Raw genomic sequence first — 17,622 nt, 5'->3', positions numbered from 1 at the left:
TTGTGTAAAATATGCTGACAAATACACACAGATGTTTATTACTTGTATTTCACTCTGGGCTACCAGGAAGAGAAGAGCTTCAGATAATGTCAACCCGCTGCAGATGACATGCAGGACTTGACTGATGCTACATGAAAGCAAAGACTAGGTAGAATAAGGGATGCTGTAGAAGGCTGGGAGGAGCTCTTGAGGATTATGGATTATTTTAAACTTGTGTGTGTTCCATTGGATTCCTTTTCATGCACCATGGGGATATAGAGTATCTGTACAAGATGAAAACATTATCATGATGTCAGATTAAAATGGATTTACATTAATAATAATAAAACAGAGAACTTGGCCCATACAGAGCTATTCTGGGGTCTTGCAGGTCAGGGTTTCCCAGACCCTCCCTGTGGTCGATGTGGCCCCTCCGAGATTTTCTGCAGCAACCTCAGACATATTCTCCTTCCCTATCAGGAAATGTATTGTTCTGATGATCTGCAGCATTTCCTCCTGGTTAATATATCCAGTCATTAAAATATGTGGGGAGATAGCGATCATACACTATTTTGGGACTGGATTTCAGAATTTTAAAAATGAACATCTTTGCAAAGAGGCACTTGCAGAACAAATGTCTCTGGATGGGGACACAGTGCATCTGCCTTACATGGAGAAGGTCCCAGGTTCAATGCTGGGCAACTCCAGGTAGACCTGGGAAAGACTCCTATCTGCAACCCTGGAGAATAGCTACCAATTGATGTAGACAGTGTAAACTGAGCGAGATGTGCCAAGGGTTTGACTCCCTGTTAGGCACCTCCCTATGCCTGGATGATGTATCAAACAAGTGAGCCAAGCCACAGAGAGCTCAGAGGAAAGAAGGACCAGGGGAGTAGCCACCATTGGGTGACTGGGTTCAAAGAACCCAGACCACCTCCTCTCAGGGGCTGCGTCTCACTTCCCCAACACACACAAACACCGTTTGGGAGTTAAATGGCCAGCTCTGGAAATGCTGAGGGGTCTGACATCAAGTCTGACATCAGACACAGGGGTGTGGCTAACTGCCCACATCTGACATCAGATGTAGGGGGCGGGGCAAGGGGGTCACCACTGCGGCTGGACACGCACCGCTGATGGCCTCCCTCCACTGGTGGGAAGGACATCTGCTGCAGAATATCCCTTCCTGAGCCCCAAATATGGCCTTCATCCAGACCCTCAGCAAAGAAGGAGACTTCCCCATTTGAGCACATTCCTCACAGTTGCAAGAGCTGATGTCTTGGAGATGGGTATCTTCCACCCGCCCACACTTACCACTCTTGGAGCTGCTGCCGGTTGTCTCACTGCTTGCTGCAAAAGGCAGAGAGATACCTTACTGCTGGATAGATGATAGGAAGTGGGGCACTGATCTCATCAGTCCCTTTCCTCTCAGTTTTCTTCCACACTTGCTCTATTGAGATCTAATCAGTTTCATTAGCCTCAGGAAGTTTCAAATCAATCGTACAGAATGCACACAATTAACTAATGCAAAATTATACCAAATGAAATGTCTCTTTACATTAAATGACAAAACAGATGCACCACAAACTGCTTTCCTACCTTGACAATGGGATCAATGTGGACTTCCAGAGTTACTCTGCAACTCTCTCTCTCTCTCTCTCTCTCTCTCTCTCACACACACACACACACACACCTTCCTCATCAGTAAAAGAACTTACCATACCACAAATTACCTGAGCCACATTTCTTCGTAGCATACCCAGCCATTAAGGCCCCCTCATTTCTTGAAATGTCTTTTATTTGGATTTCAGAGCTGTTGTTGTTCATATACATGTTCAGCAAAAAGTTCACAGTGTAGCCAGTTCAAGAACTCTGCTGCTGCCCACCCCAAACCTTCAAGATCCAGTAGGCTGTACCCCCTAAGCTCATCAGGGAGAGGGGCCTTGAGGGAAGGGGAGGTTCAGCTGCTGGCTGCAATTTATTTATCGGTCCAGAAGATGAGAGGAGCAGCTTGGCAATGGGGACCCTCCTTTCCCAGATTCCTTCCCCTGTGAGGAGGACAGGATCTATGTTTCTGGTAACATTATCTCTTCAGATCAACTGCATGCATGTACATGTACATTCCAACCAGAGGTGTATCTAGGGAAAATAGCGCCTAGGGCAAGCACTGAAATTGCGACCCCTGTCCAAACATCAGATAACTTTACCATAATATCAGCTTAAAAAATACAAGTCAAGCTCTTTAATCTTTTAATATTTCAAAAACTATTTAGCAGTGGACGTAGCCAGACCAAAAGATGCTGGACAGGGAATGCTGATTCTCTGTACATAGTGCCAAACTGAATATGTGTACAGTGACTTATATTATATTAAATTTAATTTTTTTTAACTGTAGCCCCTTTGGGGGGCTTCCTAAAGGCCTTGGGAGGTCTGCAAAGGCTCCCCCTCCTCCCGCTGGCCTCTAGGGACTTGCAGGCATCATTTGAGCATGTGCGGTGGCCATTTTTAAAAATAATTATTTTTTAAAAAATGGCCACTGAAAACAAAATGGCCACCACGCATGCTCAAATGGCCTCGGTGAGGCCTGGCATGGCCTAGGGCCTCACAGAGGCCATTTGAGCATGTACAGTGGCGCCTTCAAGTGGCGCCCGGGGCACGTGCCCTGCCTGCCCTACCCTAGATATGCCCCTGACTCCAACCAGTCTCCCCCTATTCCTTCACCTCCCACCCCATGGTCGTTGCCCTCTGTGGAGTAACATTTCAAAGTAGGGAGGAGTCACTCACATGATGTTGCTTTATAGCCAGTGATTTGTCGTTTCCCTGCAGAGACAGAATCAGAAAGTCAGAGCTGAAAGCAGGGGCATCATTAGGGGATGGCCCAGGGGGCTCGGACCCTCCAACAAAGCTCAGAGTCCCAAATCTCATCAACCACCTCCTAGAGTAATGATCACTTCTCATTTCTGTCTCCTCCCCAAAATATGCTATCCTGGCAACAAATCAGATGCTTTATCCCCCAGCACAGTACTTTTCTTCAGTTTCCATTTGGGGAGGTCAGGTGTAATTATTCTTGGGGGGTGCATGGCTGAATTTCAATCTCAAAAGGAGCGCTTTGGGCCCAGGCCTCAGTTCTCTTAAGCACCTAGCAGTGCCCCCAGCTGAAAGGGTCATACCCACCATCTCAGACCCCAAACCATCCCAAGCAGATACACCTCCAGTCTCTTGCTAACAATCTCTTGGAAGGGGGTCACAGAGGCTACCGAAACCATTATGGTCTGTAGAGTTACGAAACCTTTCCTTGTATCATCCCAAGCCTGCTTTGTTCCACCATATTCATTTATTTATTTAAAATATTTCTACCCTGCCCATGCAGTATACCACTGTTCAGGGTGGCACACAACACCAATAAAACAGATGCAATGTAAAATAAAAGATTAATAAAGTTAAACAAGTTAAAAGACCAGGCTAAAACCATATTTAAAATTACATTTTTCAAAAACTTCCAAATTAAAAGTTAAGAAAAAGCTAAAACTGAGAACTATTTAAAAACAACAACAACTGAGAACCATAACTTCATTGCCTCTCTGAAATCACAGTGGACAATTCAGGTGAGTATCAAACGAAGGAGTTTGGGTGGGTGGAGGCCGTTTTGAGAGGATGAAATAAGGACACCTCTTGCCCGTCCATGGAAAGTGATGGAGATCCTTCCAAGCAACAGAGTGCTTTGAGACACAACTGGATCTCTGGTTAAAAACCACAATATTGCCTGGGCTCTGGTTGTTCATGACAGAATTGCCAGTTGTCCAGACAACACACAGCCTAGCCAGTTGTTGTTTTTTTGCCTTGAGCAGAAGTTTGATCTGCTGAAATAAGAAGGTGAAACTTTTCATAGCATGGAGATCAACACAATCACCTGTGAGTGATGGCAGATGAAGCTGCTGCTAAAGGCACAGCTGCAGGGACCAGTTGAAAAGTTGGCTGCCTTGGTGCAGGCTAAGCAGTGCAAGGAGAAACAGGAGAGGAGCAGACAAGGCCAACCCCCAAATCAGAATGTCTAAATCAACATTGGGTCCCCAGATGTTATTGGACTTCAAATGCCATAATCCCCAACCATAGGCCACTGAGGCTGGGGATTATGGGAGCTGAAGTCCAATAACATCTGGGGACCCAATGTTGAGAACCCCTGGTCTAAATCCCTAAAGGATGAGGAGGTAGAAGAGCACTCCTCCAGCTGTACCTCATGTACTTTCCTACTGACTTAATGGGGTTTTTTTTTGGAGGGGGAGGAATTTCGGGTAACACCTGCCTCTGCCAGGAAGCAGACACAAATAACCCAGGTGATGTATTCCTGGTTTACTTCCTTTAAAAAAATATATTTTGTTTTAACAAAGATATAAACAGAGAGAAATAAGAAACAGAAAAGAAAAAAGAAACAAGATAAGCAAACCCAGCAAATACAAAGATTCTCAATACACTCTATATATGTCGACCTGAATTCCTTCAACCAACATGTCTCTCCCTCCCCACTCTACAAATTATTGACTGCAGAACTGAAAGATAACAAAAATGATATTCTTACTATCTGCATTAATTTCCTCTACAAAGAAAAGCCGAATCTCAGATGAGGTACCAATCCCTGTGATAGATTAGATTGAATAAATGGTTCTCATATTTGAAAGAAAAAATCCTCAGATTTATTTTTAATATATGCAGTTATTTTGGCCATTGATGCATATTCCCAAAGTTTGAGATGCCAGTCATCTAAAGTCGGAATCAAGTTTGTTTTCCAACAGGAAGCATAAAGGATTTTGCCACTGTTATCATAGAAGTTCAGTAAGTTCAGTGTGTTTTGGAGGAATATGCAGTTTAGTAAAATGTAACATGAAAATTTCCGGGAGAAAAGGGAAATCTGCATGCAAAATTTGCTGCATCTTAGAATGTATTGTTTTCCAAAAAAATTGAGCTTTTTTACATGTCCACTACATGTGATAGAAAGTACTTGTCGGCTGCATACATTCCCAACAATCTGCAGGGTGGTTATTGTCCATGTTTGAAATCATTGCTGGAGTAATATACCAACACAGATACATTTTCTGGTTTACTTACTGATGTAGATGACCCCAAAGAAGACAGCAAACATGATCACCAGGATGGCTCCTATAATGAGCCCCTTGGACACTGAGTCTGAAATGCGAAAAATAGAAAACAGAATTGAAGGGGAAACCCTCCCTGCGAGCTTCTTCTGGTATTGAGAAAGAGTTGCGTGCATCAGAGACACCTGTGAAGTTAGCCAAGTCAGGTCGAGGAGGGAGGAATCTGGAGGAACAATACTCCTTTCTCCATTGACACCACTTGGGGATCACTGCTGAATGCGGGGGCGGGGGTGTGTGTTCAAAAACAACACTGTAGAGCAGTCTGAGTCTGGAGCTCTGTCCCTTCTTACAAGAGGAAGCCATTAAAGACAACTCTAGTTGTGAAATCAATGCAAGTCAGGGCCTTTTCTGCAGTAGCCCCAATGCACTAGAGTTCCCTCTCTGGGGAGACATGTAAAAGTATTATAGGTCGTCGGGGAAGCATGCAAATCCATCCTATTTAAAAAGATCTTGTCTGATCGTTTTTATTTTGCTGAATATTGGAGGTGGAAAGGGGACCATGGAGATCTAGTTCAGCCAACTGTTCAGTGCAGGAAACTGCTCCAGCATCCCTGGGAGAGGGCTGCTCAGCCTCTATTTGAAAACCTCCGGCAAAGGAGATCCCACCACACACAAAGCAGACTGTTCCACTGTCAAACGGTTTTTACCATTAGGAAACTCCTCTAATTTCTACCCTGAATCTGCATCCTTGTCATTTGAGCCTGTTGGATCTAATCCTGCCCTCTGCTGCTCCTCCTTCTATGTGATGTCCCTTCAGATATTTGAAGAGGGCTGCCATATCTAACCTTAGACTTCTCTAGACAAAACATATCAGCTCCTTCAACTTTTCCTCACAGAACTTGGGTTTCCAGACTCCTCACCATTTTCCTTGTCCTCCTCTGACATTGTCTAGTTTATCTGTGGCCTTCCTAAAATGTGGTGCCCAGAGCTTGACACAGGAATCCCAGCGATTTCTCACATACACAGTGTTAGAAGCTGACTTTCTGCCCCACCTATGCCAAGGTAACTCTCCTTCTTTGCTCACCAGAATCATTCTGAGTAGGGATGCACAAATCATTTTGGCGGGGTGGGGAACAGAACCTTTAAGCACGAGCAAAGCAGGTCCTTACCTGCTCCTCTGCCCTCCCACATCTCCTGGTGTGGTGCTGGGCCACTCAAAAGACCTCACGTGGCTGTGGCGCTGCACCCAGCAGACTGCGCACGCCACGTGGCAGGATGCATGTGGCCACCGCGCATGCACGGTGGTGAGGCATGTGGTCAGCATGGTGCTGCTGACGACGCATATGGCCACAACGCATGCGCGTGCAGACTGGTGGGTGCAGCACCGCAGCTGTGCGTGAACTTCTGAGTGGTGCAGCGTGGCACCAGGAAATGTGGTGGGGCAGCGAAGGAGCAGGTAAGGACCTGCTTTACTCGTGCTTAAGGGTACCACGCCCAGCCACACCAAAACGATTTGTGCACATCCCTTATTCTGATCATTTCCTGTTAGAGGTGACATCCACCCCCCCCGCCCACACACACACATACCTTCAGCGCAAGGGCATTTCAACGGCTTGCACTCCAAAATGCACACATTACAGCCTCCCAGGTGTTGTGGTTGCAGCCAAGAAGCTGCTGTGAGGGTTCTCTTTTCCAGTTACTCCATGAGGGAGATCTGGACTCCCAGAATCTGCCCCCCACTCCTCAAGGGAGCCAGACCTTTCTCCCCATCTCTCACCAGGCTCCTCCCAGGCCAACACCAGAGGCTCTGGAAGGCCATTGTGTTCCACGTGGCACCGGTAGCGCTTCCTGTCCTTGGGGTCGATCTCAATGCTGAGCCAGGTGTGGTAGGTCCCATCTGAGTTGGGAGTGACGCCCCCACGGAGGGTCTCGTGCTCCAAGATCTCTCCGTCCTTCCTCCAAGTGGCATCGATCTCCTTGGGGTAGAAGCCATGAGCTCGACAGATGAGGGTCTCCAGGGCATCATAGCCTGGTTTGCGGGTCACTTTCCCTGTTGGGGACTCTGCAAAAGCGGCAACATTTTTATCAGATGTATAAAAGGATTTCATGTAGCCCTCTAGTCTGTAATCCAGAGTAGGCTTTACCATTTGTGGTTACAAGTGGGTGGGGAACTTTTAATACTTCCTCTTGTTTTAAAAGGGGGGGGGGGAAGCCTCCCTGTAAATACATAGAAACATAGGAAGCTGCCTTTTACTGAGTCAGACCCTTGGTCCATCTAGCTCAGTATTGTCTACCCGGACTGGCAGCGGCTTCTCCCAGGTTGCAGGCAGGAGTCTCTCTCAGCCCTATTTTAGAGATGCCAGGGAGGGAACTTCCATGCAGATGCTCTTCCCAGAGTGACCCCATCCCCTATCTTACAGTTCTCACACATGTAATCTCCCATTCAGTGCAAACCAGAGCAGACCCTGCTTAGCAAAGGGGACAATTCCTGCTTGCCACTGCAAGGGAGGAGAGCTGGTCTTGTGGTAGCAAGCATGACTTGTCCCCATAGCTAAGCAGGGTCTGCTCTGGTTGCATATGAATGGGAGACTTGATGTGTGAGCACTGCAAGACATTCCCCTCAGAGGACTGATCCGCTCTGAGAAGAGCAGAAGGTTCCAAGTTCCCTCCCTGGCTTCTCCAAGATAGGGCTCAGAGAGATTCCTGCCTGCAACCTTGGAGAAGCTGCTGCCAGTCTGTGAAGACAATCCTGAGCTAGATAGACCAATGGTCTGATTCAGTATATGGCAGTTTCCTATGTTCCTAAGACCAGCTCTCCTCAAGTCAGTATCTCAAGGAGAAAGTTTCTACAAAGCACTCTTGAGGAAGTGCCTTGTACCAAGTCAGACTGTTGGTCCATCTCTCTCAGTATTGTCTACACTGATTGGCAATGGCTTGCCAAGCTTACAGGCAGAAGTCTTTCCCAGCCCCACCTAGCGATGCCATGGACTGAACCTGGGACATTCTGCATGCTAAGGACACGCCCTTCCACTGAGGTATGACCCTATCCCCTAAGGAAATATCCAACAGTGCTCATACACAGTCTCCCATCTAAATGCAAAGCAAGGCGGCCCTGCTTAGCGAAGGGGACAGTTCATGCTTGCTACCACGAGGCCAGCTCTCCTCTTCCTCCTGTACTAGTTTCCCATTTGCAGTCAATTGCTTTTTTGGGGGAAAAAGTTAAAAGTATGACCACCACTTTTCACTGGCAATGTCAAGTGGGAAAATCCCAGACTCCCACCACCTGCACAATGCAGGGCTCAGCCCTTCAGGAAGCCTTGTGCTGAACGTGGCTTGTACATTTTATTAACAAAAGCCTGCCTGGAGGCAGTGATGGGCTGGATGAGGGATAAGAAACTGAGACTGAATCCAGATAAGACGGAGGTACTTATTGTGTGGGGTCGAAACTCGGGAGATGAGTTTGATCTGCCTGTTCTGGATGGGGTCACACTTCCCAGAAGGAACAGGTGCACAGTCTGGGGGTGCTTCTGGATCTGATCCTCTCCCTGGTGTCCCAGGTTGAGGCAGTGGCCAGAGGTGCCTTTTATCAGCTTTGGCTGATATGCCAGCTGCATCCGTTTCTTGAGATAAACAACCTCAAAACAGTGGTACATGTGCTGGTAACCTCCAGACTGGATTACTGCAATGCGCTCTATGTGGAGCTGCGTTTGTATGCAGTCCAGAAACTACAGCTGGTTCAGAATGCGGCAGCCAGGCTGGTCTCTGGGTCATCTAGGAGAGACCATATGACTCCTGTATGGAAGGAGTTACACTGGTTGCCGATATGTTTCTGGGCAAAATACAAGGTGTGGGTCATAAGCTATAAAGCCCTAAACAGCTTGGGCCCTGGGTATTTAAGAGAACATCTTCTTCATTATGAACCCCACCGCCCATTGAGATCATCAGGAGAGGTCCGTCTGCAGTTGCCACCGGCTCGTCTGGTGGCTACTCGGGGAAGGGCCTTCTCCGTTGTTTTGGAATGTGCTCCCTGCTGAAATAAGAGCCTCCCCATCTCTGACAATTTTAAAAAAAAATTTTAAAGACACATTTGTTCACCCAGGCTTTTAAGTAAATACCGTTGTAATAGTTTTAACATTGTTTTAAAATATTGTTTTAAGGTTTTGAATTGTTGTAATGTTTTTAACTTTTTGCTGTTATTTATTTTAGCCATGTTTTAATTTCTATGTTGTCATTTATCTGTTTTAACTAATGTTTTAACTTTTCTGTTTTTGTTGTAAACTGCCCAGAGACATAAGTTTTGGGCGGTATAAAAATATGTTAATAAATAAAATAAACAATAAATAAAAGGTGTCTGAAGGAAATGCCACCCCTTCTGCCCTGAGCACTTGCCCGCTCCCACATCCTCACCTTGCCTCTGAAGATCTGCTCTCCTAAAGTCCTGATATATCTGCAGCCTCTGAATGCACTCCTCCTCCAAGTACTTCTTCAGGTACTGGAAATAGTGTGGCTCAGCCTCCAACTTCCTTTTGGTCACCTGGGCCCTGACGTCGGCTGCTGTCCAAGTGAGGGTCTCCTTATCCAGGCTGAGGAAGTCCCTCCCATCATAGCCATACTGCATAGAGCCTCTTTTGTGTCCTTCCTCACTCAGCTCACAGCCGTACATCCACTGCAAGGTGTGGAGCCCTGAAAGATGCACAAGGTAGAAACACCAGAGATGCAGCAGGGTCAGACCTAGGTATGTGAAAGCCTGGAAACCCCCCAGAAAATTTCACCGGGGGGCAGTCCCCCCCCCCGCACTTTTAGCCTACTTTCCAGTAGGCTTATGAGATCACCTGGTATTCTGTGTGTGCCCATGTGTGTGTCCGTTTGTCCTCCTCTGACAACTTTGCACCTGGACCAATATGAACCAAATTGGGTACAGTTGTAGGGACACATAGGGACACCTCAACGACATAATTTGTGATGATGTCATCCACCCCAATCCAAGATGGCAGATGCGTGAACGTTTGAGCGCAAATAGGCTAATTTGTCGACTGTCTAACTGATTTGAACAAAATTAGGTACAGTTGTAGTGAGTGACACACAAAGACATCTCAGTGGTGTGGTTTGTGATGATGTCACCCACCCAGATTCAAGATGGCGGAAACAAACATTTGAGGCGCAAGTGAGCTAACTTGTGAACTGACATGTGAAAAGCTAGAGAAGCTTGCCTCAATCCAGGCAAACCTTCAGTTTTCAGAAGTCCATGAAGATGATAAAAATGAAGGCTCAAAAGCAGAAACTGTTGATAGTGATAGCTCAGAAAGTGAGACTAATTAGACAAAGTTCCATGTGGCATAAAATATATTCAATAAGTCTTGGGTTTTTTTCTCTTTTTCTGAAAGTGAGTGCTTTCTGTATTTGCTTGACACTGGAGGAGATTAAATCCAGAATACACAACTATCCTTGTTTTACTATAATGTTGATAGTGACTTAGATATAGTGCAGCACCTACTGATTCAAGAGTTGGGCATGTGCATTCATTTTGAGCACCCCAAACGACGTAATCACTTCTACCAAGCCGACAGAGTTTCCATGGCTCCTAAGAATTGTGTCATCAATGCAGAAACAAGCCTCCCATTGAGAATAATGGGAGGTTTGTCGCTGCAGCAATGATGCAATCATTAGTAGCAATGGAGTCCATGCAAGCTTGATAGAAGTGAGACTGTGGTTTGGGTGTGTGTGGAACTAACACACACACACACAACCCAATTTGGGGGTGAAGCAATGTATGCAAGCCAGTTTCTTCTGTTTTCAATATTAACTTCTTGCTGGCTTCTCATTAATAGTCAAAAACTAAGGGATGCTGGATTCCTTGGAGTTCAGCAGATTGTAGTCCATTTGTAACAAAAATTAAATAAAAAATTATGACATTTGTACATAGAGAGGCTATTCACACGATTGAAGAAAATCGGGCTAGCTTCCACTAGCCCGATTTTCTTCAATCGTGAGAACCACCGGCCTCGGTTGCGAGCCTGATGGTTCTTGAGCGGCTACCTCGCTCAAGTAGCCCGCCCCTTAGCCTGGGTTTGCTAGAGCGAGCACTCCGCAAACCCGGGCTATCGGATCATGAGTAGCTGTGGCGTGGCGCTACTCATGAGGAGACCCCCAGAGGGGAGGCGAAAAGCCGCCTCTTGGCTCTGGGGGTCTCGCCACCATGCCCTGCACACTCGCGCAGGGCATGCTGGAGCTTGCGGGGGCCAATCGTCCCCTGCTCCCCCCAGCCCCCGCCGGCTCCGTCACGGAGCCGGCAATCGTGTGGGCAGCCAATCCAGCCACCCAGGGCTCCCTCCCCGGTCACCCCTCCAAACCGGTTCTCACTGATCATGAGACCCAAGTCCATTGTCTGAATAAACTATGCGTCTAAAAGTAATATTCGAAACATGATCAAGGTTCTGAGCAAAGCAATTTATATGCAATACATTTTATGCTCCTAAAAAACCAAAAAGTGACTTAAGATTTGTAAAGGATGCTTAAAAAACACAACAGCCCCTGATAAAGCATATGTTTAAGTTTCCCCTATAATTTCAGTTTCCACCCTGGCATGGGTTCACACAACCATGCTAATGCTGGTAACCAACCTTATACCTAGATTGAGATGACTGTGTGACCAAGTCTAATGTAGGTTAGCCATTTCTCTATGTTCCAGAAATGGCAACTATCACATCCACTCAGAATATGGAAAAAATATATGCTTTATTAGTAGTAAAAATGACAGAAAAATCTCCTGTTCCCAGCATTAAGACTTGCAGCTTGCTAGGGACAAGGTAGGATACTTTGCTTTCTCCAGTCATGATTGTTAACATCCCAACCCCTCAATGGTCCTCATTATCTGTTTTTTGCTCAAAATCATGGAAGGCCATGAATTTATGAAATGAAAAGAAGCTTCTGTCCTGGGAGCAGGGGTGTAGCTATGACTGAGTGGGTCCCCAGCACCTGAGCCCGCCCCCCCCAGCTCCACTGCTCGCTACTTTCTTCTTTATCTTCCTCACTCCGCTGGGGAGTGGGGTGAACACAGGCCCCCTCTACCCTAGCTATGCCCCCACCTAGGAGGCAGCCCACTTCCTTCCTGGCCTGCCCAGCCCATCTGCAGCTTCTCCTAAGTTCCTGGGGAGCCAGGAGGCGCATGATGGGAAGCAAAATCTCTACCTGCCTCCTATCCACTCACCTTTGCTTTGGTTATAGCGGTTCTGCAAGATCACCAGGTTTACTCTGAAGTCCTTCTCTGCATTCCGTGATACCTGGGTCTCCAAGTCCCAGTAATGGGCATTGCCCTCCATCTCCTTCACCCAGAGCACTCGAGGCAGGTACTGCTGGGTGTCCCTGTCATAGTGAGCGATCAGCTGGTCATCCATAAACTCCATAATGAAGAAGTGGGATAGCTCCAGGGTGCGTTCCAAAATGGCCGTGTAGAAATACTGCAGGGAGTGGGAGGGTGAGGTGGCTACAAGGGAAGAAAGCAGGGTAGAGTTAAGGAGACTTTAGCCAAGGGCAACGCTCACAAAACCCACCACCCTTCACTCTCCCCCTCTTTATTTTGAAAGTGGTACAGTCTGCCTTTTGCAGTGCTGGGCTCTCCTCTAGAGGTTTTCAAACAGAGGCTGGGCAGCCATTTGCCAGGGATGCGGTAGGAGTCACCTGCCTACAACTACAGGGAGGTGGACTACAAGTCCTCCAAGGTCTTGTCCAGCCCTAAATATCTTTGGTTCTGTGCTGTGGTACCGACTCAGGGTCAGTGAAGGGAGACAAGTAATAGAAAGTTGGGAAAGTGCCATAGGGATGAAAAGTTGGAGAAAGAGGAGGAGATGAGGAGAGATCCAAAGAAAAGAAACAGGAAGGTTGAACGGAAGAAACAGAACTGAAAAGGGCTTTTTCTGACAGGGTCAGGGAGTGCCTTGTGCCACTCAGCTGACACCACTATGACAGCAAGGTCTGTCCTTGGGTCATATGTCTGTTTATCCATTGGTAACTGCTGGGGCAGGGTTCATGTGTGTGAGAGTGCCAAGTTCAAATTCACCTTCAAATTCTTCCGGAACAGGGCCCCTGAGAAGGATAGCAGCCTTTACGATTGGCTGTCACAAGCCTGACTCACAGAGCCCCTTCTGATACAGATCGGGGTCAACTTGATAATGGGGTTGATGGACAATTTAAATTTATTTAAATGATCATGTCTAGATGGTTCAACTCTGGGCTTGGCTGTAGCTCAGGAGAAGCATCACAAACAGCGATCAGATTCTGGTTGTGTGAGATCACATTCATGTCAGGCAATAGTCCTCCCAATAGTCCCAAGGAATGATGAGAATCTTACTTGATTAGCAAAAGCTTTATTTCGGAACTCACCACACTCCAGAGTAGGAAGAAGCAAAGCAGTGAAATTCAACCAGCTGAAGAAGAACCCCCTTACAATCTAACAATTATTTTATATCCCTTCTATGGACATAGTTTTTCTCATTGGATTTCTCACCAGGTTTTGTTATGTTCCATTACGTCAACCAGCAGGATGTCTGCGGGTTTTTTGTTTTCTACATCCGTGTTGAAATCCTCCGAACATTTAGTCTAATCACGCCTACGCAGCGTTTGGTCAAGTTAAGGCTCTCCTTATCAATAGCTATTGCCAATATGCTTCTAATAACATAACATGCACAATAAAATCTCCAACACGGTTCAGCCACACTTACACCCTATCAGACTGCTTCTGTCTATGGGACCTGAGAAGTTCAAGGAAGATTCCTATGGGGGAATGTTTCCTGCTGGGACAAGAGCATACTTTCATTTTAAGAAGACTGGAAACAAAGGAGTTTGGGGACCATATAAGAATGCAGAGAGGAGGCCTGCACAATTCTTGACTTAGGAAGCATAGAAAGATATTGGCCAAAGGACTCTGCTCCTTGTTTTATGCATCTTGAGGAGTTTTGAAGAATTTTATTCCTTTCACTTTTAAATGCCATATAACCAATAATCTTCTTTAAAATAAATTCAAATTTTATTTTATAACGACAGTTCTGTGCCTAGAGGTTTTCAGGTCATATCTACTCATGTGAAAGTCTGACATATCTTAGACTGATAGATACCAGGGAGATAATGGGGCTAAGAACATAAGGACCTTGCTGGATCAGGCCCAAGGCCCATCTAGTCCAGCATCCTGTTCCCCACAGTGGCCTACCAGATGCCTCTAGCAAACCCACAACCAGGAGATGAAGGCATGCCCCCTCTCGTGCTGCTGCTACCCTGCAACTGAGACTCAGAGGCATCCTGTCTCTGAGCCTGGAGGTGGCTTGTAACTATCACGATTAGGGGCCTTTAATAGACCAGGTCGCCCATGACAAACCAAGTTCCCCCAAGTTGACAGACCTGTCCTCCATGAAGAAGAGCCGTTGATAGAGCCTGCCCCACTTAGAATTTGTCTAAGCCTCTTTTAAAACCATCCACATTGGTGTCCATTACCACCGCCCGTGGCAGAGAATTCCATAGGTTAATTATGCGCCTGTGTGAAAAAGTACTTCATTCTGTCGGCCCTAAATTTCCTGGAAATCAGTTTCACAGGATGACCTTTAGTTCTAGTGGGTTCTGGATGTAATGGCATTCTGGAAGCCAGATTTCAACCATCAGATGGAGCAGCTTACTGCAGTTCTTTAGGTTTTGAATCTTTTATTTTATTTTATTTATTTATTTATTCATTTGATTTTTATATTGCCCTTCCAAAATGGCTCAGGGTGGTTTACAATTAAAATGAACCATTAAAACAGTAAAAAGCTGAAACATAAATTTAAAACAATTTAACAACAATTAACAATTTAAAAACATTTTAAAACAACAATTAAACAATCGCAATAATTAAAAACCCTTAAACCGGGTTAAAGTATTAAAACCAATTTTAAAACCCTGGAAAGCCAGGCCAAACAAATACGTTTTAAGGCTTAGGGAAAACAAGATGGGCTTTTTTCTTTTGCTTAGGGAAAAAAAGATGGGCTGCAAGGTAAGAGGTTAGGTAGAAAACAAACACTTTCAATGACACCCCCACAAAAAAAACCCATCTCTCTAAAGCCTGCCTCCCTGCCTGTTATGAAAAGAAAATCGTTGCATAGACACACAACCTCCCCCAGCATTGGACTAAATGCCATTTCTCCCCTCCATTCCTTCCATTCCAGCCCCTGAAGGTACTCACCAACGCAGGTCCCAAGTGGGAGGACAGCTGCCCCCAAGAACAGCCACCAACACAGAGCCATCGGGGTGTGCCTGGGTCTCTCCCTGCACTCTTGTATCATCGCAGTCCACTTACAGTGAGGCGGCGGGAACTACAGACAAGAGATTTCTTGTGATGGCAACAGATTCATGTGATGGCAACAAACAAATATAAGAACATCCATCTCATAAACGCACACAAAAAACCCTCCTTTCCCTCTCATCGCTCACCAGAATGCTGTAAGTCAAAGCGAAGAAGCTCAGGCACCAGGAGCAGTCTTTGCGTTGGGGGTTGATCTTTATTGGGGTTGACAGAAGATCAGGTGTGGTCGTTCCTGACCGGTTTGGGGACAAGAGCCCCGTGGAAGGTTTCCTGCTCCAATGCCTCCCTGTTCTTCCTTCTTGGGGCATTGATCTCCTTGGCACAGAAGCCTTAAGCCTGGCTAGCCATGGTTCCCAGGTCAACGTAGCCTTGCGTTTGGTCTTCCCCATCCCGGGCTCTGTAGGAATAACAACATTGGCCCATGTTAAGACAGCACCTCTTCATTCTCCAGCAAGATGGATGTTGCACTTTTTACAGCAAGGAGGAATCTCCTCCGGCCCCGAGAGTGGGTGTCCAATACCCGCAGCATCATTAAGAGACAAACAAATCCAAAGGATAATGGATTCCTGGCATTTCCTAACACTGAAAATGCCCAAAGCTGTTCTGTGGCTTGCCCAGAATGCTCATTTGAGGCGTCTAGGTCAGCAGCCGTGTTCTCTCTGATTTTTTTCATCTGTGTGCAGAATGAGTTTTGTTCTGAGTAGCAGTATCAAGGCAGTGTGCGCGCATGTGCATTTCGAGTGGAGGCTTCCTGATTCAACTGAGCTGAATCTAAAATTAAACTGAGCGGACATCAAAACACTTGTGAATGGGTTCACATGTGCACGCCTTAGAGGAAACACTGGTCACCAGGCCTCCTCGTGGCTGAATTGGTTCAGATCCCTGTAAACTGAAGGTCATAAACTGAACATAATTCAAATGGATGCTGATGGTTATATCTAAGGTAGGGAACAGGGGCAGCTTCTCCATGAGGCCAGGTGAGGTGATGGCTTCAGGAAACAAGTGCATGACAAGGGTGGCGAGTATGGAAACTCCACCCCATCACAGGCAGTAGTTGAGAAAACTCAACTATACTGTTGCCACCCCAAGTCTGTGCTCTCAACTCCCGTCGGTGCCTCACCCCCATACTGGCAACCCTCATCCTTTTTCTCAAGTTTAATGTGGGAGGAACAAGACAGCAGAAGAGGGAGGAAGAGAGAGGCCTGATGTTAGTGCAGCAGTGATGAGGAAAGGCTAGGAAGGCCACTGCTGCTGGATGCATGTTCCTTGTTGCCTTGCTGGTGTACAGAAACCGTGGCATGCCCCAAAAGGTGAGGTTACCAATGAATGGGTAGAGCAGCAACATCTGGGACATTGAGATGGGATAGCTAGGAAGGGCTCCCACCCAGGAGACAGAATGTCCTGTTGCCATACGACTTAGGTGGCAAATGGCAATGAGATGGTACCAGAAGGAAAGCTAGAATTGCCATTCTTTGCTGCTCTAGAATTATAAGAACATAAGAACAGCCCTGCTGGATCAGGTCCAAGGTCTATCTAGCCCAGCATCCTGTTTCATACAGTGGCCCACCAGATGACTCTGGGGAGCCCACAGGCAAGAGGTGATGGCATGTCCTCTAGGGATGTGCGATCGGTTTTTGTGATACGATTAGAGGTCAAGTCAAATCAGCCAGGTTCTATTTGAACTCAAATCTGCACACTTGAATCCGATCAGATTCAATTTGAGTTGGATTAGATTCAATTTGGATTTGAATCAATTCAACACACTTTCCAGGGGGCCCCCAAAGTGGGGTAGTGGGTAGGGGCATCTACCACCATGGGTGCCATCTACCACCCAGATTTCAAGGCAATGGGGCACTTGGTTGGGTTTTTAAAAATGAAACTTTTAGTTTTTAGTGATTTTGTATATTTCCCCCACAGGGAATAACGAGGATTTGAAGCAGCCCTAACCCTAACCCAGATCCCCAGCTTTCACTTAAAAAAAAAAAATCTAAGCTCTAGCCCTTGTAGAAGTGGAGTTATGGAGCCTATTTTTGAATGATTAGACTCTGGTGTGTAGTGACTTTTCTGCATAATGAATCCCTATGAGGATTCATTACATACTAAAGAGTCTAAACAATTCAAAAATTCCTTTAAAATGAACTGAATATCTCACTGCCTTGTGAGTGGTGGTGGGGATTAGTGGCACCCCATGTGCCAACTTCCCTCCCCCCTAACACGCAAGCCAGTCAGTGT

The 17,622-nt window shown here is 46.3% G+C and overlaps 1 protein-coding gene across 2 annotated transcripts in view; it reads right to left on the bottom strand.

The window, feature by feature from the left end:
* Positions 1–17,622, bottom strand: part of LOC128342313 (class I histocompatibility antigen, F10 alpha chain-like) — a 30,690-nt gene continuing 13,068 nt past the window's right edge. For both annotated transcript variants that reach the window (XM_053289500.1, XM_053289501.1), the window contains exons 2-10: positions 15,519–15,787; positions 15,271–15,400; positions 12,274–12,549; positions 9,474–9,749; positions 6,844–7,128; positions 5,080–5,157; positions 2,761–2,796; positions 1,291–1,326; positions 1–263 (exon numbers count right to left, since the gene is read on the bottom strand). In XM_053289500.1, the coding sequence (XP_053145475.1) occupies positions 238–263; positions 1,291–1,326; positions 2,761–2,796; positions 5,080–5,157; positions 6,844–7,128; positions 9,474–9,749; positions 12,274–12,549; positions 15,271–15,400; positions 15,519–15,779 (1,404 nt within the window). In that variant the 5' untranslated portion in view covers positions 15,780–15,787 and the 3' untranslated portion in view covers positions 1–237. The remainder of the gene's footprint in view (positions 264–1,290; positions 1,327–2,760; positions 2,797–5,079; positions 5,158–6,843; positions 7,129–9,473; positions 9,750–12,273; positions 12,550–15,270; positions 15,401–15,518; positions 15,788–17,622) is intronic.

This window comes from Hemicordylus capensis, chromosome 2, assembly GCF_027244095.1.
Source record: "Hemicordylus capensis ecotype Gifberg chromosome 2, rHemCap1.1.pri, whole genome shotgun sequence".
NCBI lineage: Eukaryota > Metazoa > Chordata > Lepidosauria > Squamata > Cordylidae > Hemicordylus > Hemicordylus capensis.
The sequence above is the reverse complement of the archived record's forward strand: the minus strand, read 5'-3'. Positions and strand labels throughout refer to the sequence as shown.